The sequence below is a fragment of the Lissotriton helveticus genome, chromosome 3_1, assembly GCF_964261635.1.
Source record: "Lissotriton helveticus chromosome 3_1, aLisHel1.1, whole genome shotgun sequence".
Classification (NCBI taxonomy): Eukaryota; Metazoa; Chordata; class Amphibia; order Caudata; family Salamandridae; genus Lissotriton; species Lissotriton helveticus.
This window is the reverse complement of record NC_136061.1, coordinates 753,276,885-753,303,659: the sequence shown is the minus strand read 5'-3', so window position 1 is coordinate 753,303,659 and position 26,775 is coordinate 753,276,885. Positions and strand designations below refer to the sequence as shown.

The 26,775-nt window shown below is 49.5% G+C and overlaps 1 protein-coding gene across 3 annotated transcripts in view; it reads right to left on the bottom strand.

Annotated features, from left to right (window-relative positions):
- Positions 1 to 3,632: 3,632 nt before the first annotated feature.
- Positions 3,633 to 26,775, bottom strand: part of EIF4G2 (eukaryotic translation initiation factor 4 gamma 2) — a 216,676-nt gene continuing 193,533 nt past the window's right edge. For all 3 annotated transcript variants that reach the window (XM_078680943.1, XM_078680944.1, XM_078680941.1), the window contains one exon: positions 3,633 to 4,446. In XM_078680943.1, coding sequence (XP_078537069.1) covers positions 4,381 to 4,446 — 66 coding nt within the window. In that variant the 3' untranslated portion in view covers positions 3,633 to 4,380. The remainder of the gene's footprint in view (positions 4,447 to 26,775) is intronic.

Here is a 26,775-nt window from a genome sequence, read left to right as displayed (position 1 = left end):
ATCCGGTGGCGGGCCCGAGGTAGTGGGTACGTTAGCCCTCCTCCTTGCTGTGGCCGTGATAATGGAGTCTGCGGAGACCGTGCCCTGAATGTAGGCCGGGTCCTTTGCGGCATGCTTGTACTTCTTCTCAGTTCTGGGAGTTACTGCCTTGCATGTTGCGGGCTCCCTGAAAGCTTCCTTCCCCTGAGCCAAGACGCTCTCGAGCATCGGGAGGAACTGGCTCCTCGTTTGTGTTGGGAGCAATGTTTCCAGAAGGAAGTCTGCTTTCTGCTTCTCTTCGTCGAGCTTGAGCTTGAAAGCTGCTGCGGCAGATTGTATCACCGCGTTGTAGGCCCCGATGTCGTCCGGCGGCGAGGGCCTCGAGGGGTAGGTGTCGACCACCTCCTCCGGGCTGTCGGTGTCGACATCGATGTAATCTACCTCCTGAAGGTCATAGGGCGCCGACTCTGTGTCTGTCCTGCCCTCATCTTCCTCCCCATAGCTGTAGCTCTCGTGGGGATTCTCGTACTCCTCCTGGTCGTCGAACACCTCGACGTCCTGGTCTTGCTCGGTGACTTCGGCGACCTCTTCTTCTTCCTCCTCGACCGCCTCCAGCACTGGTGGCTTGGTCTTGTGAGGGATCGTGAAGGCCTTCATCCTTGCGTCGAAATCTTTTTTCCGCTGCATGAAGTTCTCCATTTCTGCCTCGAGGCGCCTTCTTTTCTTTTCCATCTCGGCCGCGTGTTCCGCGTCGGATGGTTCCGCCGCTCTCTTCGACGGATGGCTCGTCGCCGTGCCTCTCGGAGTCGAAGTTTTCGACGTCGAACCGGATATCGGGTCTCTGGTCGTCGTCGACAGTTTCGGGTCTTTCTCCCTCGTCGATCGATCCTTTTCGGGGACGATTTTCGACGTCTTCTGCTGATCAGCAGCTCTCGGCGCCGGGGACTCCTTCTCTGAGGATCCGCTGGGCCTGGGAGTAGTCGCGGACGCCGCCTTTTTTGGCGTCGGCGCTTTCGGGGTCTTGCCCTCGATTTTTCGAGACTCAGAGTCTCTCGGGTTCTTGGGGGCCGAAGAGTCTCCTACCTTGTCAGAAGTCTTCGTGTAATCGGTCTCTACGACCGTGTAGCTGTCGTCTTCGGCGGCAGCGTTGTCTTCTTCCTCGGAGGACATCCCCAGCTCGTAGAGCGACGGGGTCGGGGCCTTCCCCTGCAGGGCGGCGTGTGCTACCCTCTGCCTCTCTCTCACACGAAGGGTCTTCGGGGTGAAGGCGGAACAGGCGTTGCAGTCTCCGCTTTCGTGGTCCACCGGTAGGCAAAGGTTGCATACCGGGTGCTGGTCCTTCTGCGCGTACTTGTGGTGGCAGTTACGGCAGAACTTGAACGGCGTGTTGTCCATCCTCGAGCGTCCAGGGCCTCTCTGGTCGCGTGTTCGTCGACGGTCGTCGAAGATCTGGATGGAAAACGCCTTATCTTTGCTTGTCTTTCGTCGGTGAAGTCCCCTGGAGTCTTCAGATGACTTCTCCTCGTCTTTTCTGTATTTTCTTTCTTCTTTCTCCAAAAATGTCTGGAGCCCAAACGGGAACGATCCAGACCCGACCGCGGAAAAAAAGAATCTGAAGATGGCGCCCAAGAGTGGGAGCTTCCGCAGGAAGCATGCCGACGTCACCGGAAATACACCCAAAGGGGGTGTGACGCCGACGCCCACCTGGGCAAAGAGAAAAAAAAAAAAAAAACAAAGAAAAGACTACGAATCCGGACCCAACCACAAGACCGCGGAATAATGCACAGCATAGTGAATCCAGAAAGATTCACGCTGCAAAACTGGCTTGTCTGCGTGGGGAGCAATGTTTCCAGCAGGAAATCTGCTTTTGGTTTCTCCTCTTCCAGCTTAACTCCATAAGCTGCTGCAGCCTTCCTGACCACCTCATTGTATGCCCCAATGTCATCCGGTGGCGAAGGCCTCGAGGGTTATGTCTCCACAGCCTCTTCCGGGTTTTCGGCCTCGATGTCCTGCCATTCCTGGTCTTGGGCCGTCGAGGAACCTGAGCCGTAGCTTGACTGCTGCTCCCAGTAATCCCCTTCTGTGTAATAGAGGTCTTCTTCCTCTTCGTGCTCCGGAGTTTTCGGCGGCTCTTTGACGTCGAACTCCTCGTGCTCCTGCATCTCAGCAACGGCCGTTGCTGGCTTCGAGGGGATCCTGTAACTTTTTATCTTTTCATCGAAGTCCTTCTTTCTCTGAAGGAGGTTCTCCATTTCGGCCTCGAGCCTTCTTTTCCTTCTCTGCATCTCTGCGGCCTGCTAGTCGTCGAGCGTTTCGGCTGCTCTTGGACGGCGTCGAAGCTTTCTTCGGCTCCTTTTCCTTCGAAGTCGAAGACCCTTTATCGGGGGCTTGCTTAGACGACCTTTGTCTTTTTGCTGGTCTTCGGCCTCCGGGAGTCCTTCTCGAAGGATCTGCTGGGCTCTTTTTCGGAGGATGCAGCTTCGGTCGTCGAAGTTTTCGGCGTCGGTGCTCCTTTCGAGGCTCTGGGCTCTGACTTTCGAGAGTCTGCCTCTGGCTTTCGAGGCCCGGTGGGGGTTTTTGGAGTCGTAGACTCTCCTACCTTGTCAGGCGTTTTCTTATCGGTCTCTGCGACCGTGAAGTCATCTGGACCTTCGGCGATGTTGTCCTAGTCGTCGGTGGAGAGGCCCAGTTCGTAAAGCGTCGGGGCCTGGCCTTTGCCCTGCATCGTGTGGTGAGCTGTCCTCTGTCTCTCGAACTCGGAGTGTCTTCGGCTTGAAGACTGAGCAGGCGTTGCAGTCTCTGCTCTCGTGGTCGATTGGCAGGCAGAGGTTGCAGACTGGGTGCTGGTCCTTCTGCGCGAACTTGTGGTGGCAGTTTTTGCAGAATTTAAAGGGTGTCTTGTACATCCCTGCGCTCAGGGGGCCCCCTGTGTGTGCATTCCTCCAAGGACGTCGAAGATCTCGAGGTTCTTTCCTTTCTTCGTCGTCTCTTCTCTGATGGTCCTCTTCTCCCAATGTTCTCAGGTCTTTACCATCGAAGAGTTGCTGTATTTCCTCCTTTTCTCCTCCAAAACTTCTGGAGCTTCACGCGACGATCCAGACCCCAACGGCGGAAAAAAGAATCTGAAGATGGCGCCCAAGGGTGGTAGCTTCCGCCGGAAGCACGCAGACGTCACCTAAGGTACACCAAATGGTTGGAAGTCGACGCCCACCTGGGCTACGAAAAAAAAGAGAAAAAAGACTACGATTCCGGACCCAACCACCAGATTGCGGAATATGCACAGCATAGTGAATCCAGAAAGATTCACGCTGCAAAACTACTGAGCTCCGATACAGTGTGAGCCAGATGGTGGAAATAAGTAATTAGCAAAGCAGACGCTGAATGTCGACCATAAAAGAAGTCAAAAGGTGCTGTGTCCGAAACCAACACTAGATGGCAGGAGTGTGCACAGTATGTGTATCTGAAGCAAACACTAATATTATCTTAACAAGCTAAACTTGATTTGACATGAACTGCTTCAATGAAGACAAACTACAAAGCATAGAGGCAACAACCTAGTACTTGGTCAACTGAGTTTGAAAGACTCTGCCAAGACCTTGGCATAGAAGAACATTTTAAAAAGCTGTTAAAAATGGAGATTAAAATCTGACAAATCAGGTATCAATGTTTATTGATAGATACAAGTATATAAAATCAGGGCATGAACAGGACTTGATAAATTATACTTAATTTCAATACTATAATAGAGGGTCCAATTAAGCTTCTCACCATTTTGTTTCACACCCACAAAAACCACTTTCAAGGGCATTTATCCATCTCAAAACTGATTTTTTTGTGCAAGTAAACCATAGTTTTTGAAGATTTGTGCACTTGCCCAGGCTCATGGATATTAAAATCTAGCACATAAAGCCCATTACTAGAGGTAGAAATACAGGCAATATACTATTACAGCAACAACCATCGATTACAGTTAAGGAGTTTCTGTAACAACCAAATGGATAATCAAATATTGCAACAACTCAAGTATTACACTGAGCAAAGTGCATTTCTACAGTATTCAGTGTTGCTATTCAGTTTTCAACTTAAAACAGCCTATGCTAACTGGCAGGAAAGAATGTCCTTGCAATAGACTGCCTCAGTTTGAGAACTTTGATGTAATTATTGCATGCTGCTAATACACCGTTACCTAAACATTAAAGATACTCTAAAATATTTGATGGTAGACTATGATTAAGACATTACACTAAAAAAACCATATGCAGAAGAAAATCCTACTGACATGCTTCTGCTTTAAATATTGCGAAAACTTTACAGCGGAATGAATTTTCGCAGTGGTTAGGTCAAATGCAGTTACATCATAGCAACAGTATGTTTGCACAATTTAAGGCTTTGGCTGGTTCTTTAGTCAGCTTCTTCCTCAGATTCTTCTTCTTCTGCAGTTTCCAGCCAGGTTAGCCATTGGTTGACCTGCAAGTAAACAAAGTACTGTTACCACAGATGATAAAGACAAAGACACTAATACACTTTTTTTTATTTCAAAGCAACCAACGAATGTCGGGTAAAAATAACAGAAAACTATAACCTTTACTCAGTCTGTCAACCCGGATTTCAAGTTCACTCCTCATGCAGAGGAGCAGCACATTAGTCACTATGCAATATATCTGAAAGTTGTAGCAACTGCAAGGTAATATACTGTGCATAATTCTTCCCTACAGTTTGAGCTTGGAATAGATTATTTTGCTAGAAAGCGGGCTGTCTCCCATAAAGGACTCTGCAAACTCCATCATATGGATGCATTTTCGCCTGAATTCTTAAAGTACATTTTTCTTCTTACATAAGTGTGCAGAAAATCTTCAGCTGGTTGCAATTTGGAAAACTAAAATGTTCCTTATATAATAAACTTACACGTCACAGAATAGCTCTGAAGACCCTCCAACTCCCTACCACCCAGGGGGGCCTCGGAGCCCCATCCTTTGAGTCTTACTTCCTCGCGGCACAATTTCAATGGTTGTCTTACTGGACGGCGGACCGACACACAAGAAACGTGTACCCAAACAGGCAGGATTACCACACCCACACAAGAAACGTGTACCCCAACAGGCAGGATTACCACACCGGAGCTCATCCGCCTCCTTCTCCCGGGCACCAAACCACGGCGTACAAACCCTCTGCAGGTTACAGTGGCGCGTCGGTGCAGGCTCCGGGTCCACCGGAGGTCTCCCGGGGCGCCCCCATATTCCCCTTTACTTCCGTTGGTCGGCTGGCCCAGACTAGAATCCTACTTCCCGGCCTCCATGCTCGCTGCATGGACGGAGTGCGGGATTACAGACATGGAGTCGTTCTTTGAAGAGGGACAGCTTAAACCATTCCATCGTCTAGTGGCCGAATATGATCTCCACCCAGGTCAGTTCCTGCGGTACCGCCAGCTCCTTACGGGCTTCCTTCCCCTCCACAACCTCCACGCCGGAGAACCAGACACATCCAGTTATACACCCTATCCAGCACATGGGAGTGGGACAACACTTGGTCACCTGGTTATACAAGGCGCTACGCGAACTCGCATATATGCCCCTGGTGTCCCTGCGTGCCAGGTGGGAAGACGACATTGGACGTCCACTGCATGACTCTGAATGGGTCAAGGGGCTCGAAGCTCCAAAACAGACATCCAGGAACGCCCATTTTAAAAACATACAGTATAACATACTTCACAGGGCGTATCTGACACCGGCACCTTTGCAGAAATTCTATCCAGACACTCAATTCCTCTGCCCCAGGTGCCACTCCCCGGATGCAGACTTCCGCCACATGTTCTGGAGCTGCCCAGACATCCACCCCCCTGTGGCAGACAGTGCAGAGTGCACTGAGAGACCTTACGGGGCTAACGACCCTTGCCACCTGGAAAACTAGTGCGCTGGGCATCTACAAAATACGGAAGCAGCTTAAAGCGCACAAGCGTTTTATCTCCCTAGTGTTATTACTGACTAAAAGATGTATAGCCATGCACTGGCGATCACCTACGGGCCCCCCCCCCCCTACGAGGCTTGGGTGGGACCGGTGTGTAAAAGGGCAGAGGCAGAGGAAGACGCACTGCACGAGGAGGAGGCTAAGGGATCCCGTAAACACCCCATTTCCATGGAATGGGCTATGCTGCTCCATCGCTTTAGACAGTTGACGCGCGATGACGACCCAGACACCCCTACGCCTGCCCCCGCCAACACCCCCTCCTCTTATTTCCCCCCCACACATGCAAGACCACAGTCCCCGGACATCCACTAATAACATGCCTGGATGGCCCACAGTCGCAATCTGACACCCAGTCCCTACGCCGATTGGTCCCCGTACACTAGACACAGAGCCCCCACCCTCTAGCGACCCTAACATAATGTAGCACGGTTCATTGACCCATAAGTCACCCGACCCCATTTTCTTCCTGATTTGCCCACGCTCTGCGCCTACATGCTCTATCCCAGAGTTCCACCCCCCTAACTCTTCAGCGATACTGATGAATGGACTCAAGATTTAATCCACTTCTCACCATAGTTATAATCTTTTGTATACTGTCCTACATGAACTTGCCTGTATGCTTACCCATAAGATCTGTATTGTTCAAATAACGAAATGCCAATAACAAGAAGTTAAAAAAATATATATATAATAAACTTACACGTAGTGTAGTAAATTTACATGCTGTACACGCCTGTCAAGGACTGGCTTGCGAATATTCAATTTTGTTGCTCAATTTTTAATATATATATCTATCTATTGAGTGATGTAAGGAAAATGGGGTATATTATATGGTATTCACCATTTAATACTTACAAACCCCTCTAGGACCCTTAGGTTTAGTTTGTCAACCCTGGAGCTCAGCCCTGGGTAGCTGTGACTTAGCAGCAAGGTTTACAAAAAGAACAAGTGTAATGCATTTGAAGGAATCGGATAGCAATTTATAAAAATACACTATTTTTAGACATCTTCACTCAACAACAAACAAGCATTGGCAAGTTCAATGAATCTGACACCTAGAAACTTTAAACAGTTTAGATTAGTTGGAATGCCGCCACTTAGTCACCCTAGGCGCCAACTCCAGTAGGGAGCCAGGCAAAGGGGGAGGGGGCTGCAAAGGCCTCAGAAAGTTACAATAGCAGGTGCAGTATTGAGTCAGTTTGAGGCACTTTTATCCTTTAGAGAGATTTCCTACGGAGTGGTCCTGATGAAAGGGATAAGGATTCCGAAGATGCTTAAAGGATGCTGTGGATGTGATGCATGAAGATTTTGGTCTACCAACTTGACCCAGCAGGCTTTAGCGGTTGCCCCTGTGCTGGGAAAAGGAAGTCTCTTGTTCTTATTCTTCCTCGGCTCCTATGGCATAGACGACCTCTTGTTCAGAATCTTCTCCAAAGAGGTCCAGAATGGAAGAAATGTGTTACTTACCTGTAACAGCAGTTATCCAGTATTGATGTCTTTCATAGATTCACATGCCTGAATCATTCCCCGTCGTCGAGATGGGAGTCCCCGGTATATAGAAAAGTAATGTCCTATAGACACACAGAAAAGTAGGCCCAAGGGTCTTGCCTTAGTAGCCTATGTCCTTTTGTAAAAAGGACCAAATTCCAGAAGGCAGCCAATCAGCTACCACCTCCCTCTAGAACCTTCCCGTCAGGAGCCTCAGTCTCTCAGATTTTCGTACGCACCAAGCTAGGTAGGCGTAATACATGTTAGAGAGAGGTGAGACCTTCCAGGGGAGGCGGGAGGGTTGCATGTGAATCTATGGAAGACACCAATGCTGGATAACTGCTGTTACAGGTAAGTAACGCATTTCTTATCCAGTATTATGGGTGTCTTTCATAGATTCACATGCCTGAATCAGAGTAGCAAGCAATACATTATGCACATTTCTGATGGAACAGCATAAGCAGTCTGTGATAATACATATCGTGCGACTAAGAACCATCAACAAGTAACAAGAAGTAAGTAAATGTGCATACCAGTGAAGGATGGTGGGAAGGAGGAAGGCTCACCTCACTGGAATAGATGGCGAAGCACAGCCTGGCCCACAGCTGCATCCTGCATCAGTTCCGTATCCAGGCAGTAATGCCTGGTGAAGGTATGCGGCGACTTCCAGGTCGCCGCCCTGCAAACGTCCAGTATCGGCACTCCAGCAAATAGCGCCGCTGATGTGGACACAGCTCTTGTCGAATGAGCTCTCACCTTGGACTGTAATGGCCATCCGACCTTGTTGTGGCAACAGGCAATTGCAGAAGATATCCATCGTGAGATACTTTGTTTGGAAAGTGGCATGCCTTTTCTAGGTCTGCTGAAGGCGATGAAAAGCTGATTAGTCTTTCTGAAGTGCTTTGTTTTGTCTAGGTAAAACGTGACACCTCTTTAGATCCAGAGAGTGCAGGGATTTTTCCGCTGCAGTGCTGGGATTTGGGAAAAATGAACGGAGGACCAGAGGTTCATTAAGGTGGAGGTCCGACGGGACCTTAGGAATAAAATCGAGGATTAGTTCTTAAAATCACTTTATTTTCCTTGAACTGCATGAAAGGATCGTGTATGGAAAGAGCCTGTAGTTCGCCGACCCTCCTGGCTGAGGTTGGAGCAAGTAGGAGGGCTGTTTTCCAGGAGATGTATTTGATATCAGCCCTGTGGATGGGCTCAAAGGGGTGCTTCATCAGCTGGTTGAGCACCACGTTGAGATGCCATGATGGTGGAACTCTCCTTGGACGAGGAAAGGATCTGTAGAGCCCTTTAAGGAATTGTTTTATTAACCTGTGGGACCAGAGAGGGTCCTTTTGAAGTTCTTGTAAACCGGGAGATTGCTGCTAAGTGCACTCTGATAGAAGCATGCACAAGACCTGATTGAGCCAGTTGTAAGAGGTATGGAAGCAACTGTTCAGGGGTAACTCGAAATGGATGGAGACCTTTGTCCCTACACCAGATGCAAAAGCGTTTCCATTTTAAGGAATAGGTCTTATTTGTGCTATCTGCTCTTGCGAGAATATCCTTGCACTCCTGCGGAATGTCTAGTTGTACTCAGGAGCCATGGCGATAATCTGAGTGAGTGCAGGTTCAGATGAAGTACTTGGCCTTTGGACATCGTGAGAAGAGACGGATGTTGGCTCAGACAGATTGGGGGTTGGAATGAAAGGCGATGGAGGTCCATGAACCAGTGCTGCCTCGGCCAGAACGGTGCAATAAGAATTAGGGTGCAGTGTTCCGTTTTCATTTTCCGAACGACTCTTGGGATCAGGGGAAATGGCGGAAATGCGTACGCAAACACGTTGCGCCAGGCGATGGAAAATGCATTTCCGATGGACCGTGATTTGGGATGCCAACTTGCGAAGTTGCGGCATTTGGCGTTCTCCCTGGTGGCAAAGAGGTCTATCTGCGGTCTTCCCCATTCTGAAAAGTCGTGGTTCAGCACGGTTTGGTCGAGTTCCCACTCGTGGGACAGCGATCTCCGTCTGCTCAGAGCGTCTATGAGGTTGTCCTTGCCTGGGACATACTCCGCTGTTTGAGCGATATTCTGGAGTACCAGCCAGTTCCAAATTTTTAGCGATTCGCGAGATAGTGTCAGCGAACGCGTTCCTCCCTGCTTGTTCAGGTAATGCATTGTTTTGGTGTTGTCGGTTCTGACAAGCACTGCGGAGTTCCTGATGCGCGGGAGGAAGGCTTGTAGAGATAGAAAGACTGCCCTTAGTTCGAGGAGGTTGATGTGGAGCGGACGTTCCAGGTCCGTCCATTTGCCGCTGATCTGCAATTCTTGAAGGACCGCTCCCCATCCCTCGAGGGAGGCATCCGTAGTTAAGACGTGCGGAGTTGCAGGCAGCAGGAATGGTAGACCTTGCGTGAGGTTACTGGGCGACGTCCACCATAGCAAGGCTTTTGTGATCTGCTGAGTGATGACGATGTGATCCTCAAAAGAGCCCGTGCACTGGGTCCACTGTCTGGTCAATGCCTCCTGCAGAGGGCGCATTTTGAGCCGGCAGTGTGGGACAAGCAGTATACACGAGGACATCATCCCTAGGAGGGACTTGAAAGTGCGGACCCGTAGGGATGCCTTCGAGGCCACTGCGGTAGCCAGCGAGATAAGTTTGCGTGTCCTTTCTATTGATGGGAATGCCTTTGAGCATTTCGTATCCAAGGTTGCCCCGAGAAAGGTGAGAATTCGGGAAGGTTGTAAGGCAGATTTTTGGTAATTGAGTGTCAAACCCAGGTGCTGGAAAAGATTGAGACAGGAGTTGGAGGACTCGGCGGCGTCTGTCAAAGATGGTGCTTTCACCTGCCAGTCGTCCAGGTAAGGGAAGACCAGGTGTCCATGTTGTCGTAGGAAAGCTGCCACAGGGGAGAGGCACTTGGTGAAAATTCGAGGTGCTGATTTGAGGCCAAATGGGAGGACGCAGAACTGAAAGTGCTGACCTGCGACTGCGAATCTGAGGAATTTCCTGTGCCGTTTGTGTATAGGGATGTTGTAATAAGCATCTTGCAGGTCTAAAGACGTCATGAAGTCCCCCCTCCTCCAGCGACCCTAGGATCTCTTGGATAGTCACCATGCGGAACGATTGACTCTTCAAGAATGTATGGAGTGCCCTGAGGTCTAGAATGGGCCTCCATTTCTTCACCTTCTTTCGTATGAGAAAGAAGGTGGAATAGAATCCCTTCCTTTTTGAGCTGAAGGGACTCGTTCTATTGCTCCTTTCTTCAACATGGAAGATACCTCTTGAAGGAGTAAGCGTACATGCCTGTGTGGTAGTGGGCGAGGAGGAGTTGTTGGGGAATCGAGTGGAATTCCAGTGAGTGACCAAATTGGATTAATTGGAGTACCCATCGATCTGTAGTTATTAATCTCCAATTGTGGAGGAAGTGTGTTAATTTTCCTTTAAGTTTGAAAGAACGAGATGGTAGATGGACTGGCTGGAGGAAACGGTCATTGGCGTCCGCCAGTGGCCTTTCTCTGGGTTTTTCCCCTGTAGTTAGACCTTCCGTAAGAGGTCTGGCGGCCCTGTGGCTGTTGTCGCTGTTGGTACTGCGATCAGCCTTGGCTATAAGGGTAAGAGGATTTGCTTTGGTACGATCCTCTGTAAGAGGGCTGCCCTCTGCCCCTGCTCCCTCGAAAGGACTGGGTTTTAAATTGCAATGTGCCTAGTGCTCGTGCCGTATCTGTATCCTTTTTGATGGCTTGTAAGGCCTAGTCGATCTTATCCCCAAAGAGGTGCTGTCCGTCATAAGGCATATCGAGGACCTTTGTTTGGACTTCCGGACTGAAGGATGTTGCTTTCAGCCAGCCTGGTCTTCAAGACCGCGGCTCCCGCCAGCTGTCTGAAGCCGGTCATTGCCACGTCTACAGCACAGTCAATGAGCTCTGATGCCGATGCTTGGCCTTCTTTAGGGAGAGATTGGACTTCCTCCTTGAGATCATCAGGTAGTTCTGTGAGGTATGGTGCAATATCCTCCCACAGTTGTCTGTTGCAACAGCCTAGCAGCGCGATGGCATTAGCTACCTTAACGGTCATGGCAGATGTAGTAGAGAATCGTTTGCCAATTCCGTCTAGTTTCCTACCCTCCTTGTCTGGCGGAGCTGACAAAGGGGACGATGGATTCCTAGAGTTCTTTTGGGCTGCTTGGGTAACCACGGAATCTGGTTTAGGGTGCCCGTTAAGGCAAGCTGGAGCTGTCGACGGTGCCTTATATTTTTTGTCTAGCCTTGGTACCACAGCGGAGACAGAGGCCGGTGTCTGCATCAGTTGTTTTCCTTGTTCCCTAATGAGTTCAATGATGGGAATTGATCTGTAGGTTCTCTTGACAGGGTCTTTAAAATCGTACAAGAAACAGTTTGTTTCGTGGGATTCCATAGTCATATGGAATCTTGTGGCCGCTCTCCACCAAATTCTGGAAACCGCCAATATCCACTGGCGGCAAATCTGATGTAGTGGGCTCAGGTGTGGCTGGGGAAGGAGCGATGTAGTCTTCATCGTCCCTGTGGTCTGACTGGTCGTCCCATACCTCCCCCTTCTTCTGGCCCTTCGTCCTAGTCGTCCGAAGACGGGACATGGTGAACTTGTTCCCTTTCTGGAAGGACCACCAAAGGTGATGGCCTAGGTTTTGAGGATGTGGTATGCCCTGGAGTAGGTGGAGTCTTCTCCGTTGATGGGGCTGAGGACGAGTCAGGGAAGCGTAGTTTATAGTCTTGTATCAGGAATTGAAGGTCTGAGACTACAGACACCGGGAGGCATACCATCGGTGTGACATGCGTTTGAACCTGTGTATGCACAGACTCTTCTGTATGAAACCACGTCGTCGCCTTCATCAGTGCTTTGGCATTCGACTATGAGATCCGATGGGCTGGTGGCCTGATCGTATTGATCGTCGTCAGAGTCCTCACCTTGTAGCAAACAAGCTGGTGGTGATTTGTGCACCTTGCTTGGAGAGGTTCTATCCGGTGTAAGGGGTATTTTGCTCTTTTTTGCTGGGGCCATCGTCAACGGCTGTGTGGAAATCAAGCCTGATTGTTTCCAGAGCGTTTTTGGTGGAGTCGTCGACGCTGTTGTCGACTGGGTGTCGATTGGCAATGGTGATTTCGTCGACGGTTCTCTCGTCGACAGTACCTTCGTCGACTGTGCTTTTCGCCGGTGGCTTAGTCGTCATTGCTGGCGTGGTAGTCGACTGTGCTTTCGCCGTCGACTGCGCGCTCGCCGACGGCGTCTTCGACGTTTTTACCGTCGTTGATGTCTTGGTTGAAGGCGCAGGCGTCGATGGCGTCTTCGTCGACGGTTTTGGTTTCGTCGTCGATGTTGATGTCGTTGACGGTGGGATCTTGATCAACGTTGAGTGCTTCTTAATGAGAACAATCGACGAAACCGGCTTACCTGCCGTCGACGATGGAGTAGTAGTCGATGAAAATACCGTCGTCGATGTGGAGATAGACATTAGAGATGGTTTTCTTCAGGGCTGATGGTAGCGTCGTAGCCCATCGACGACTACTGCGCAGGCTTCCTGAAGGCAGGAACCTCCTTGTCAGACGTTGTAGATGTTTCCTCTGAAGACTTTCTTGTAGTCTTTTTAGGAGGAACGTCTGTGGGGCTAGGGGAAGTAACCCTTGGCCGCTTCAAGGATATTTTAGAGGGAACTGAAGCCATCTCACCGTCCTTTGAAGACTCCAAGTTGTCTCTGGTTTTAAGTCTGTTCAACCAGATCAGCAGTCGACCTTCCCTGTCTTTCAGTGTTTTTGTAGAAAAGGTTCGACAAGTTCTACACTCCTTAGGAGAATGGTCAGGATAAAGACAGTACAGACAGGTTTCATGCTTTTCCTCAACGTGGAGCCTCTTACCACAAGAAGAGCAAGCTCTGAAGAGACCCTTCTGCTGGTCAGCCATAGTTGAGTTTTGAAAGAAATATACAAATTCTGTGAGGAAAAGAGATAAAACTAGTAAAACCTGAGGAGAACTCAGGTGGAGACTCCCTAGCACAACGTGCAGTAGAAAATCTGAGAGACTGAGGCTCCTGACAGGAAGGTTCTAGAGGGAGTTGGTAGCTGATTGGCTGCCTTCTGGAATTTGGTGCTTTTTACAAAAGGACAGATAGGCTACTACGGCAAGGCCCTTAGGCCTACTTTTCTCTATGTATGTCTATAGGACATTACTTTTCTATATACCGGGGACTCCCATCTCGACGACGGGGAATGATTCAGGCATGTGAATCTATGAAAGACACCCATAATACTGGACAACCGGTGTTCTGGCTCTGCAAGTAGCGACAAGCCAGACTGTCGTGCAGCGTTTTCTTTTATCGGAAAGGCTTACAGGCATCGCAGTCCTGTTCATTGTGCTACAGAGATTAGCACAAGTTGCACACTGCATGCGAGTCGGTGAGCAGAAACTTCACGCAGCACAGAGGACAAAATTTGTATAGAGTCTGTTCCATTGACTGCGAGGCGGATCGATGCGGGTAGGCCCGACAGCCTTCCACGAGCTACCCGTTCCAAAAAGTTTTTGTATTGATAGGATACATGGAGAATGAAAATACGCAATCTAAAACAATACCATTGAGGGTAAGTGGATTGCGCGCCGAGGAGGGGGGGAGGGGGAACGAGAGACTGGCAACAAGGAGCGCAGCAATTCACGTCCGAATCCGACGGCGGAAAAAAACAAACAATGGAGTCGATGCCCATGCGCAATATCACCGAAAGAAGAATTCACCTACCTTGTGACTGGAAAGACTTGGAAGAAAAACTTGCAAACATCCGGACACCACACTAGATGACAGGAGTATGCAAAGCATGTGGTCCACAGTACAAATGCTTTAAAAGAAAAATGCTACTTACCAGTATGCATCTTTTTGTGTGTGGATTTAATGTGCTGGGAAGTTAGATACCAAACTTCCAAGACTTCTGTAAAGCAATCAGCTGTTCGCGTTGACAAACTCCTAGCCATTGTACACAAAATGGCTCCACTGCAATTACAATGTCTGAATGGCACAGGCACTGCAGGAGCATATTGTTCTTGCAGCAATGCCCTCATCTGTGGCATGATGTACCCTGCATTTAGGGCTGTAAAGGCCTACTAGAGGGGAGACTTACCCATACCCTATGCAGTGTTGTTGGGCATGGCGTGCACCCCTCCTTAAAAAAACCCTCATTGGATCCGAATTGTCGGAAGAAATAGACCAGTCTCCCTGTTACCATATCCAGTAGAGATATTGGAACGCCTGGTGAGCCGAGCACTCTCCAGCTTTCTGGAAAGGAACAATAAGTTGGGGGACGAACAGTTTGGTTTTCGCCCAAGTCATGGCACCGAGACAGCACTGGTCACCGGGATGGACAAACTTCGCATGCGGGCGGACAGGGGACAATCTGCAACATTGATCCTGTTGGACCTGTCCGCAGCATTTGACATGGTGAACCATTTCACCTTGTTGACAAGACTGGAAGAGGCGGGGTGGGAAATATGGCCCTGCGTTGGTTTCAGTCGTATTAATCAGGGAGACAGCCGCGGTTGCCTTACCCCCTTTTCAATCAGACTTTACCAGCAATAAACACGGGGTCCCTTAAGGGTCCACAATCAGTCAGATTTTATTTCATGTTTATATGCGGCCGCTCATGGATGTCAAAGCCCACAATATTAGTGTGGTTAACTATGCCGATGACACCCAACTGATACGGTCCCTGGAAGGAGAGCAGGCTGACTCCCAAGAAATCTTTCACAACGCTTTGCAATTCAATAACGACAAAACAGAGATCCTGCACTGTGGGGTGGGCAGAGTGCCGACAGTTCTATCTTCTGGCCTATCCCTATAGAAACCCCTTTGGTACCTGTGGGCACAGGACATTTGGGGGTCCTGGAATCGCAGGTCAACAAAGTGGTCAGGAACGGTTATATGCTCATTAAGGGACTTGGGAAGGCACTACCACTGCTACCTCTCCTGGTTAGAGGCACAGTGGTTAGGAGTGATGTCCTTAGCAGCCTGGATTACTGCAATGCTCGGTTATTAGAGAACCCAGAGGTATCTTATCTCGGGGCTCCAAAGTATCCAGGTGGCAGCTGCAAAGCTTGTACTAATGAGAACTCTGAGGTCATGAGCTTCCCAGGTGCTAGCCGAGCTGCATTGGCTCCGGGTGAGCCAAAGGATACAATTCAAGTCTGTGTATCGCTTTTAAAGCGCTTTAACAACTTGGACCCAAACCACCTCAGGGCAGGTTCAGTTAGTACACCTCTGCGTGCAGTTTGCGCTCCTCGGCAGCCAGTTTGGCAATTATCCCAAGGTTCAAGAGAACCACACTAGGTGGGTGGGGGGGGGAGAGCATTTGGAGGTGCTGCTGCCCGTCTATGGAGCAGTCTCCCCCTGGAATTAAGTCGAATACAGGAACTTGTGTCATTTCGGAAGCTTCCCCCCCAGAGTGTAACCGGCAGTTTAGCTCCTTGCAGCTTACTCTCCCATTCCTTCGTGTTTTACCACCAGAATGGCTGCAGGTTAAAGTGCGCTCTATAAATGTGAAATACATACATGTCAGCTGTTCACTTTGGTCTGCACTAAAATATGCAGCCTGCTCTGGCAGTGTGTGGGTGTTAAGGTGGTGTGTCTAGGGAGATATTGCATGTGATAGCCCTCAGAGGCACTCTGGTCACAAGGCCCTTTGTACCAGGGGTACCTTATGAACAAGTTACTACTTGTGTAACGATAGCTCTGTAAGAGACATTCATTAGTGAAAGATTCCTTACCTTAGAATATCCCTAGGTGTCAGACTGGATCCGGAAAGTTTTGCTTCACAGTACCCCTGCACGTCAGTAGGTGGCGTCCTGCGGCTCCGCACCCGTCACTGGCATTGTAAGCACCAAGATAACCTCACCGAGACTACTTAGGTGCCACCCAATGCGCATGGACGCCAGTTCTATACACTACTTTCCACGCCAGGAATGCAGAGCCATGCAAATACTAACCATTGGTGCATAAAACATGGGTCCTAAAAGGGATGACCTTAACCCTAGTAATCAGACAAGGTTTAAAGTCTCATTGATGCATGATGAACAGCACGGGAGGGAACGTGTGCGTAATGCCCTTCAGAAAACGGTTAACCAGGGACTTAAGAAGAGAAGGCTGATCAGGAAGCCGGAGAAAGGCAGAAATGGCTGAGAGATGGCCTTTAATAGTGCCCAGAGCAGAGCCCTGCTGGGCCAAAGATAGAAGGAACAAAAGAACCTCGGAAAGAGGGGCAGAAAGGGGATCCACTGCCTTCGCTGTGCACCATGCAATGAACTTGTTTCACCCGCCGGCTTATACAGTTTACGTGGAGGAACGCCTGGCTGCCAGAATGACATCACAGACTTCGGGAGGAAGATTGAAAGCTGTCAACTGTTGCCGCTCAATCGCCACGCGTGGAGGCTGGACAGGTTCAGGTGGCGGACCGTCCCCTGTTGCTGCGACAGAAGATCCTCCCGAAGAGGCAGTCGGATCGGGGAATCTATCTCCATGCGGAGGAGCTCTGAAACCAGTATCTTCGTGCCCAATCCAGAGCCACAAGGATGACTTGGGCCCGGTCGCCCCAGATCTTCAGCACTCTGGGCAGAAGTGGTTTAGACGGAAAGGCGTACAACAGACCTCAACTCCACTCGCGTCGAAAAGTGTCGCCGAACGAGTGCCGCCTTGGAAATTCTAATGCGCAGAACTGATGACATTCCGCGTTCTCTTCAGTGGCGAATAGATATAACAAAGGCTCTCCCCATCGCTGAAAGACCTTGCACCACGTCAGAGTTCAGACGCCATTATCCATCAAGCACCAGTGGCTGAGTTAGTCCGCCCTGGCATTCAGAGAACCTGCCAGGTGTTGAATCACCAAGGTAATGCCTTGACGTTCCAGCCAGGTCCTGAGGCGCAGAGCCTCCTGACATAGGGTCCAGAAGACCACCCAGTCCCGTCTGTTGCAATACCACATGGCAGTGGTGTTGTCCTTTAACACCTGCACCACACTTCCCCGGACAGAGGGAAGGAATGCCTTCAGTGCAAGTCGGATCGCCAGCAGCACAAAAAGGTTGATATGGAGCCGGGACTCCGCCGGAGACCAGAGGCCTCTGATCACCGCCGCTCCCAAGTGGCCTCCCCATCCCAGGAGGGACGTATCCGTCACCACTGTGTGCTCCAGTTGGGGAAGGGAAAGGGATCTGCCATTGACATAATCGCGATTTGCGAGCCACCACTGCAATTGTTGTGCAGTGCCCTCCGAGATCTGGACATGATCAGACAGGTTGCCCTAATGCGGAGCCCACTGGAACTTCAGGTCCCACTGCAGAGCCCGCATATGCCATCTGGCATGTGTCACCAGCAGGATGCAAGAGGCCATCAGGCCCAGGATCCGGAGGGTCATCCTGATGACCCTGAACTGCAGGGCTCCCATGGACCTTACTGTCTTGTCCTTCTTGAGCTGCGTTAACTTGTCGTCAACTGGTGTGCCAAACAGTTGCTCTGTTAAAAGGAGTATTCAGGATGTTGCTCTGCAACACTGGCTTGAATCCAGAAATTGAGCCATGCGTGTCTTCGCTCGGTCACTCCTAGCATCATTAGTCTGCTGGACTTCTCTGCAGCATCCAAGGCAGATTTCAAACATGCTTTTGCCCTCTACTACCAGGTGAGCCAGTCTTTGTTGGTACTGGTCTGGTAGATGCTTTAGTAGTTGCCCCACTTCCTCTCAGTGCTGGTAGGTGTGCCTGTTAATCAGGGCATTGGAGTTTGCAATGCGCCAATGGATTGCCGCATTTCTCCACTTTTCTCCATCCTTCTACTCTCCTTGTCTGGAGGTGGTCCGGCATTAGTGGATACATTGACCCTTTTCCTAGCCGTTGCTGTGGTTATGGAATTGGCTGGTACTGACCTTTGGATGTATGCAGGGTCCTTGGAGGAATGTTTATACTTTTTCTCCGTTCTTGGAGTAACAGCCTTGCATACTGTTGGTTCTTTAAAGGCATCTCTTCCTTGGTCCAGCACACTAGGGAGCCTGGGCAGGAACTGGCTCCTAGTTGATGAGGCAGTAGAGTTTCCAGGAGAAAACATGCCTTGGGCTGCTCTTCATCCATTTGGACGACCATATTGTAGACCCCTATGTGGTCTGGCGGTGAAGTCCTCGAAGGGTGTGTCTACACCTTCCAGCGATTCAGCATGGAGATCATGCCATTCAAAGTATTGCGCCTCCAAAGATGTGTCCCGGTAGGACCGCTGATCCTCATCGCCCTCGAAATAGACTTCCTCCTCCTGTTCCTTGACCAGTTCAGACATTTTCGAAGATTCGGAGTCCTCGTCGTCTTTAGACTTGGAGCGCAGGTTTTGGCGAGTGGTGTATTGGCTCATCTTTTCGTGGAAGTCCTTTTTCCGCTGCAGGATGCCCGCCAATTTTGGCCTAGAGCCTCCTACTTACTTTCAATCTCGGCGGAATGTTCAGTGTTGAGTTGAGAGCTTCGCTTCAGGGCCATCGACGTAGATGTTGGGCTTTCTTTTGACGCGGAGGTGTCCGAGGGCAACCCTCAGCGCCTTAGACTTTATGGGCTTTCGACATCTGGGAGTCGTTTTCAAAGGATCCGCTAGGCTGATTGTCCTTGGTTGCAGTTGCCTTCGTAGAGTGTTTCGGCGGCAATGCTCCCTTTGAGGACTTTCTTCCACTCCTACGAGTGTAGCTTGGGGCTTTAGCTTCACCCAGTGTCGCGAGTGTCTAGGGGTCGACGACTCGCTTACCCTCCTTCGACATCTTATGGACCTAGACGACATGCAAGCCACTGGTCCTTTGGCGAGGTTGTCCTCCTCTCCACTGGAGAGACCCAAGTCTCAGAGCGATGGAGGTGGCCCCTGCCCTGTGTGGTGTGGTTCACTCTTCTATGCCTTTGCCTTACTCGGAGGGTCTTGGGTGTGAACGCCGAGCACGCGTTGCAGTCCTTGCTGTTGTGGCAGGCAGAGGTTGCAGACTGGATACTTGTCCTTCTGGGCGTATTTGTGGTGGCAATTGGTGCAAAACTTGAAAGGTGTTTTGTCCATCCCAGCGCGGAGGGGACCTTCTGCAAGCGCATTCTCCGTTGAACGTAGCGATCGCAAACCTTTCACCCAGTCATCCCGGTTACCTAACCTGTAGTCCGGTGTTGCTGAAACGGATTTATCGATTTTCTTCCAAAACTCTGGAACTCTTCGGTAACGATCCAGACCCAATGGCTGAAAAAAGAACCTGAAGATGGCGACCAAAGGTGGGGCCGGAGGGGGCCAGGCCGGGCCACTTCCCTAACCTGCAAGCATGGGTAAGCGAAAACTGATGGGCTTGGAGGGTCCTGGTACTAAAAATGCTAAAGTCCCACGTAAGGCCGACACCATCATTTCCTATCTAACTTCAGCAGTGGGGGAAATAAATGAAAAGATTGCAAACTCTGAAAAGGTTTTGGAAGTGGAAAGGACAAATGGCACTACCAACAAGACTTCTACCCCCTCTGTTCTTTCAGAGTCTCCACGTGAGCATACAATCCCTTTTTCTGATATACCCAAAGACATTGTCACTAATACATGTGCATCATTACTGGAGGAGGGGATCAGTCATGGGAATCCTTCAGCTCCGGAACAGTTAAAACCCAAAAAATGCGCTCGCAAAACATTTGCTAGTAGATCAAGAACAATTTACGAAATAATTTTTGGGGGATAAACTGGAGAAATTGATCAATTCACGAATAGAACCACTACTCGTGAGCATTGCTAAAGATATTGTGGATTCTCTAAATACTTGTGTAGCTGGTTTATTAAAAAGGTAAGACTATCTATCGCACTCTCGGGAGGGGAACATCCTCCCCCAGCATGCACCCTCCATAGTTTGAGACAATGGAATGTTCAGGACCAAGTATAATCGCACCTGACACACGAGCGATAGCTAATGTTAAACATGTAGGTGAACCTAAAAACCTGACCCATAGTAAAGAAAACACCTTCACCGGTGCACTCGCTATTAATTCCATCACCCAGAAGCATACAACATCTCAGTCAAACATCACTACTGACACTCATAAACCTAGTAACTTTAGGCTGCATCTTCCCCCCGATGCGGCCCCTTTTGTAGCTGTATTAACCGGGATTCCACCCCTAGCACAAGAGGCCACTGAGTCTACAGTGGAACTTTTAGGCAAAGCAAGAGAGTTGTGTAGACACTACTCTAGCGGGGATCACGACCTACCCGCCTCCATTAGTATGATTAGGAGAGTGGGGTGGGGTGGGTAGGTAAAGGCCCAAAGTCAATTCTAGGGGACTGCATCGTTGTGAATTTCGGTGAGAGAAATGCCGCTGATACTGTTTTGGGACAGTTCTGAGATCACCAAAACTGGGGTTAGACCTTATCCTTTGGGTTTTTTCTATCCACCGTTAAATGCCCAGAACGGTAGGCGGCCTGTATCATTACCATACAGCCAACCCCAATTGGGAATACTTGCTCACGATGGAACCCCTAGACCTAGGGCATCTTGTACCGCACTTCAGCAACTTATCACATCATCTAAGGTCCCCAAGAATAAGGTTAACACATCACGTGGGGTATATCTCTATCAAACCGTTTTTTGCCACTTGTTGGGATGGAGGAGCTAGATTGACAACCAAACCAATGTTGCAAAAAAGACGTGATTGTTGCTACGTCACTCCCAAAAAACATATGTAGTATCCTGAGCTGGAATATAGCCGGTATCCGATCCAAAAGCAAGGATGAAAATTGGCTGGGCATGATTAGAGCCCATGAAATTCTAGCATTACAAGAAACATGGGACACGAGAAACAGCCTGGCTGTGGATGGCTATATCCATTTTAGTATTCCAGCCGAACCTAGTACGGCTGGCAGAGCGAATGGAAGATGAGCCACATTAATTTCATTAAATATGAAAGATACAGCAAAACAGATGGATTCTGGCTCTAGAAATTGTTTAGTTGTTGAACTAAAGATAACTAACTCCCCCACCCTATTACTGATAAACTTTTATAATTGTCCAGTCAGTCATACCCCAAATGAGCATCTTGACTCTCTAGGGGAGCTCTTGAACAAGTATAGGGAGTCCAGTAAACATGAGTTTGATGTCATACTTATGGGAGACTTTAACATACACCCATGTAGTTTAGAGTGCCCTCGGGAAGATAGCGAGGGTTTTCCCAACTCGCTCCCGACGCATTTTGAACATACAAAACAGGGGGAGGCTTTGGAGCTTCTCCTGGCATCAATGAACCTTTACGAATCTGGATGTTGCGAGATTGAGCATAGGTTGAACACATATGTAGGAAACAACAAGCACGGTTATTGATTTTATTTTTCTATCCACTTATGTTTTGTCGCAGGTCATAAACTACAGGGTAGAACATTCTGTTTTTAGTGATCACAATCCCATAATCCTGGAGGTTGCCCGATGGGGACCACTGGGATGTATTGAGACGCAGGATCCTTGCGCCACTGAGCTGGTCCCTAAAGACCAGAATCGGAGGCTAAAATGGGACAAAGTGATCCCAATGACCTTCTTACAAGACACCCTGGCTAAGGTCGAGGTAGAGGTGGGCATTTGCCTGGATAACATTTGACTCAAATGCAATATTAATTGAGGCTTTTAATGTTATATGCCATCAAGTTAATTCCGAGTGAACGGTTAAAATAAAACCAGGTTTGAATTTGGGGCCAAAATGGTTTGACTCCAATTGCACAAAAGCTCACTCAGTTCTCCTTACAGCGTTAAAGGAAAAACCAAGGGACAGAGCACTTATTGCATCCCTTCGAAAACAATATAAACAGGCCATCCAGGCCCGTAAATTAAAGATCAAAGATATGATATGGAATGATTTACTATCGGTTGAGGCACAGCGGGATAGCACCAAATTTTGGTCAATTATAAACCATCCCTACTTCTCGGGTATAGAGAACCATGGAGTAGAATGTATTCCGAGTGAACAGTGGGTGGCCCATTTTGGAAACATATATAGTCATCCAGTCTACACTACAGCACATGAGATAACGCCTCCCGGAAATGTAGAAATGGTCCCAGCTTTCAGGGTTGAGGAAGTGGAGAAAGCCATAAATGACACACTAAAGAATAAAGCTCCAGGCCCAGATCTCAAGTGTGCACCGATTTTTTGGGCTAAAATCCTCAGTAATGTTTTTAATGCCACAAGAGACCACAACTTTCCAGAGTCTTGGGCAAAATCTATAATAATCCCAATTTTTAAAAAAGGTCTGAGGGGAGATCCAGCCTGTTATAGGCCGATCTCGCTAATAGAATCTAGTGTAAAAATCCTGGGCAGAGTGTTATTGGGGAGACTGACAACATGGCTTGATGGGAAAGGGATTATGGCAAATGCACAATATGGCTTCAGGGCAAACAGGAGTACACTGGACCAGTGTCTTAACCTCGAACTCCTTATAAATAAGTATTCGATTGCCGGGGGGGGGGTCTCTGTACATGGCCTTTATGGACCTCTCCTCTGCCTTCGACCTTGTTAACAGGGCGAGGCTGTGGGGTGTCCTTTTGGACATGGGTTTTGATCCCCCATTGGTTAGCTACATAGCCGAACTTCACCGCGACCTTTACCAAGGAGGGGAGGTGCACCTGTCACTTCAAATCAGAGAGGGGGTTAGGCAAGGATGTATCCTTGCCCCCCTCCTCTTCACACTATATTAACGCCCTTGAGCCAGCTTTGGCGGATGCATCCTTGGATACCCTGCGTGCAGGAGAGACAAAGATTCCAGTCCTCCTGTACGCGGAGGACGCCGTCCTTTTGGCACGTTCTGGGGTGGCCCTTAGCCGACTAGTGGCCTCTTGGTAATTTTATGGCCTCCCTAGTCCTGAAAATTAACACTCAGAAATCGCAGATTATGATTACTGGAGTCGCAGGTAGGAAAAAGAAAACTAAATGAATATGCTACTTACCAGTATGCATCTGTTCTTGGCATGTAGGGCTGCTAACATTCATATCTTAGCATTAGATCGCCGCCTAGTGTTGGGCTCGGATGATTGCACATTGTTGTCCTGGAAGAGTCTTCGAAGTATCCTGAGATAGGTGGCTCCTCCCCTGGACTACAGTGCGCATGGGCATCGGCTCCATCCCCAGATTGTTTTTCGCCATTGTGGCAGAAGATGGAGTGAAAAGTGTAAAAGATGTCCATGCTAATGAATAAATACAATAGTATATCTGCAGCTGCGACAGGCACCGGGGAGGAGGGCGGGCGATATGAATGTTAGCAGCCCTACATGCCAAGAACAGATGCATACTGGTAAGTAGCATATTCAGTTCGAGGCATGTGGGCTGCTAAATTCATATCTTAGCATAGAATACATAGCAGTCCCTCCATCAGCGGCGGTTGCCCGTGCCAGCTGCAGAAACCTGAAAAAGCGTCTTGAGAACAGCCTGTCCTACAGCTGCTTGCTGCTTGGAATGCACATCAACACAGTAGTGTTTTGTGAAGGTATGTGGTGTGACCCACGTGGCTGCTCTGCAAATATCCTCTAAAGGAATGTTCCCTAGGAAAGCCATGGATGCCCCCAGTTTGCGTGTGGAGTGCGCTCTGGGGGGTATTGTTAAAGTGCGGTTGGCTTTTTGATAACATATCTGGATGCACTTAACAATCCACCTGGCTATCCCTGCTTTGGAAATTGGGTTGCCTTTGTGTTGGGGTGCGAAGGCAACAAAGAGTTGTTTTGTCTTTCTAAAGGGTTGTGTTCTGTCTATGTAGTACATCAACGCCCTCCGTACATCTAAGGTATGGAGCATTCTTTCCGCCACCGTTTGCGGGTTTTGAAAGAATGCTGGTAAGTCAATAGTTTGATTTAGATGAAACTGTGACACCACCTTCGGAAGGAATTTGGGGTTAGTGCGTAGCACTACCCTATTTGAATGGATTTGAATGAATGGCTCTTGGATTGTGAGCGCCTGCAGCTCACTGACACGCCTCAGAGACGTAATAGCCACAAGGAAAGCTACTTTCCACGTAAGGAACTGGAGTTCACACGAGTGCAGGGGCTCAAATGGCGGTCCCATCAGTCTGGTGAGAACGACATTGAGGTTCCTTGGGGGAATGACTCGTTTCAGACCTTCAAGGAAGGCTTTAATGGCAGGCACCCTGAAGACAGAGAGGTGCTGCCTGTTCTGGAGATAAGCCGCTATGGCGGATAGATGTATCCGAATGGAAGTGTACGCTAGATTGCACTTGTAAAGATGCAACAGATAGCAGATGATGTTGGGGATAGATGCATCTAGCGGGTCGATGTCATTGGCCGTACAGTAAATGACAAAACGCTTCCACTTTGCAGCATAGCATGCTCTAGTAGTTGGTTTCCTTGCCTCCTTGATGATGTGCATGCACTCCGGAGGTAGGTTAAGGTATCCAAACTCTAGGACTTCAGGAGCCAGATCGCCAGGTTGAGCTGTTGTGGATCTGGATGCTGAATGTCTCCATGGTTCTGCGTCAAAAGACTGGGCGTGAGGCGCAGCCTTTGATGCGGCACCACTGAGAGTTCGAGGAACGTGGTGTACCAAGCTTGGCGCGCCCACGTTGGAGCAACCAGGATGAGAGTCATCTCGTGCTGCCTTAGCTTTCTTGCGACCAGCGGTATTAGAGGGGCTGGCGGAAAAGCGTACGCAAATTTGCCTGACCAGTTCATCCATATCGCATTCCCCTGCGACAGTGGGTGAGGGAACCTGGCGGCAAAGAGTTGGCATTTTGCGTTCTCTGCTGTGGCAAACAGGTCTATCTCCGGATGACCCCACTGCTGGAAGTACGGGTGGAGAACAGACGGGTGTATCTCCCACTCGTGCATTTGATGGCTGTATCTGCTGAGCAGATCCGCCATCTGATTGTCCTTTCCTGGGAGGTGTTCTGCCATGAGGAAAATGTTCCTCTGAATGGCCCACTTCCACATGCTCTGAGCCAGATGAGACAGCTGTGGCGAGTGGGTGCCTCCCTGCTTTTGAATGTAGTACATCGCGGTCATGTTGTCCGTCCGGACTAGCACGACTTAGTTGCACAGATGTACAATGAAGGACTTGAGCGCCATGAAGATTGCCATCAGTTCCAGATAGTTGATGTGCATCTTCTGTTGCTGCGTCGTCCATAGTCCCTGCACTGTGTAAGTGAGCACATGAGCTCCCCAACCCTGGAGAGACGCGTCCGTTGTCAGGATAATCTGCGGCACAGGCTCTTGGAACAGTCGGCCCTTGCAAAGGTTGTGTGGAGTCCACCAATGCAGAGAGTCGTATGCCCGACTGGTAACCAACACTAGGTCTGTCAATTGCCCACGAGCCTGTGTCCACTGATTCGCTAAGCACTCCTGGAGCGGGCGCATGTGTAGCCGTGCGTGAGGGACTATGAAGATGCAGGAGGCCATCATGCCTATCAACTGCATGAACACTCTCGCTGGAAGCGAGTGTTGCGGCCTGAACCTTTGGATCAGAGCCTGCATGCTGTCTATCCTGACCTGGTTTGGCTGAGCCATGGCCGTCAGGGTATTGATCGTCGCGCCTAGAAACTGCCGGACATGCGCCGGCTGAAGATGCGATTTTGGGTAGTTCAGGGAGAAACCCAGATCGTGAAGAAGGTGAATTGTAGTCGACATGTCTGCGGCGCACTGTTGCTCTGACTTGGCTTGCACGAGCCAGTCGTCTAGGTAGGGGTAGACATGGATGTTCTGCCTCCTGAGGTGCGCCGCTACTGTCGCCAGACACTTTGTGAACACCCTCGGGGCTGTTGTGACTCCGAAGGGTAGGACTTTGAACTGGTAGTGCCTGCCCTGAATAGTGAACCTGAGGTATTTCCTGTGTGACGGGTGTAGTGGAATGTGGAAATAAGCATCCTTGAGGTCTAAGGTTGCTAAGAAGTCTCCTTGGTTTAGCAAGGGAAGAATCTGTTGCAGTGTAAGCATGTGGAAATGTTCCGATAGTATGTACAGGTTGAGGGGACGTAGATCGAGAATGGGCCTGAGAGAACCGTCCTTCTTTGGAATAAGGAAGTACAGGGAATATACCCCTGTGCCTTCCTCCCCCACCGGCACGAGCTCGATTGCTCCCTTTTGCAGCATCACCACTACCTCCTGCTGCAATAAGAGCAAGTGCTCTGCGGACATAGGCCGTTGCCTTGGCGGGATGTTGGGTGGAGTGGACTTTAACTCTAGGCAATAACCATACTGGATTAGTTGTCGCACCCACCTGTCTGTGGTGATGTTTCTCCAGACGGGCAGGAACCGCTGCAGTCTCCCCCCGACAGGTGTTAGGTGGTCGGGGGGCAGTGACAGAGAGTCACTGTTTGTTGGGAGTAGAGGTGCGGGAGCTGTT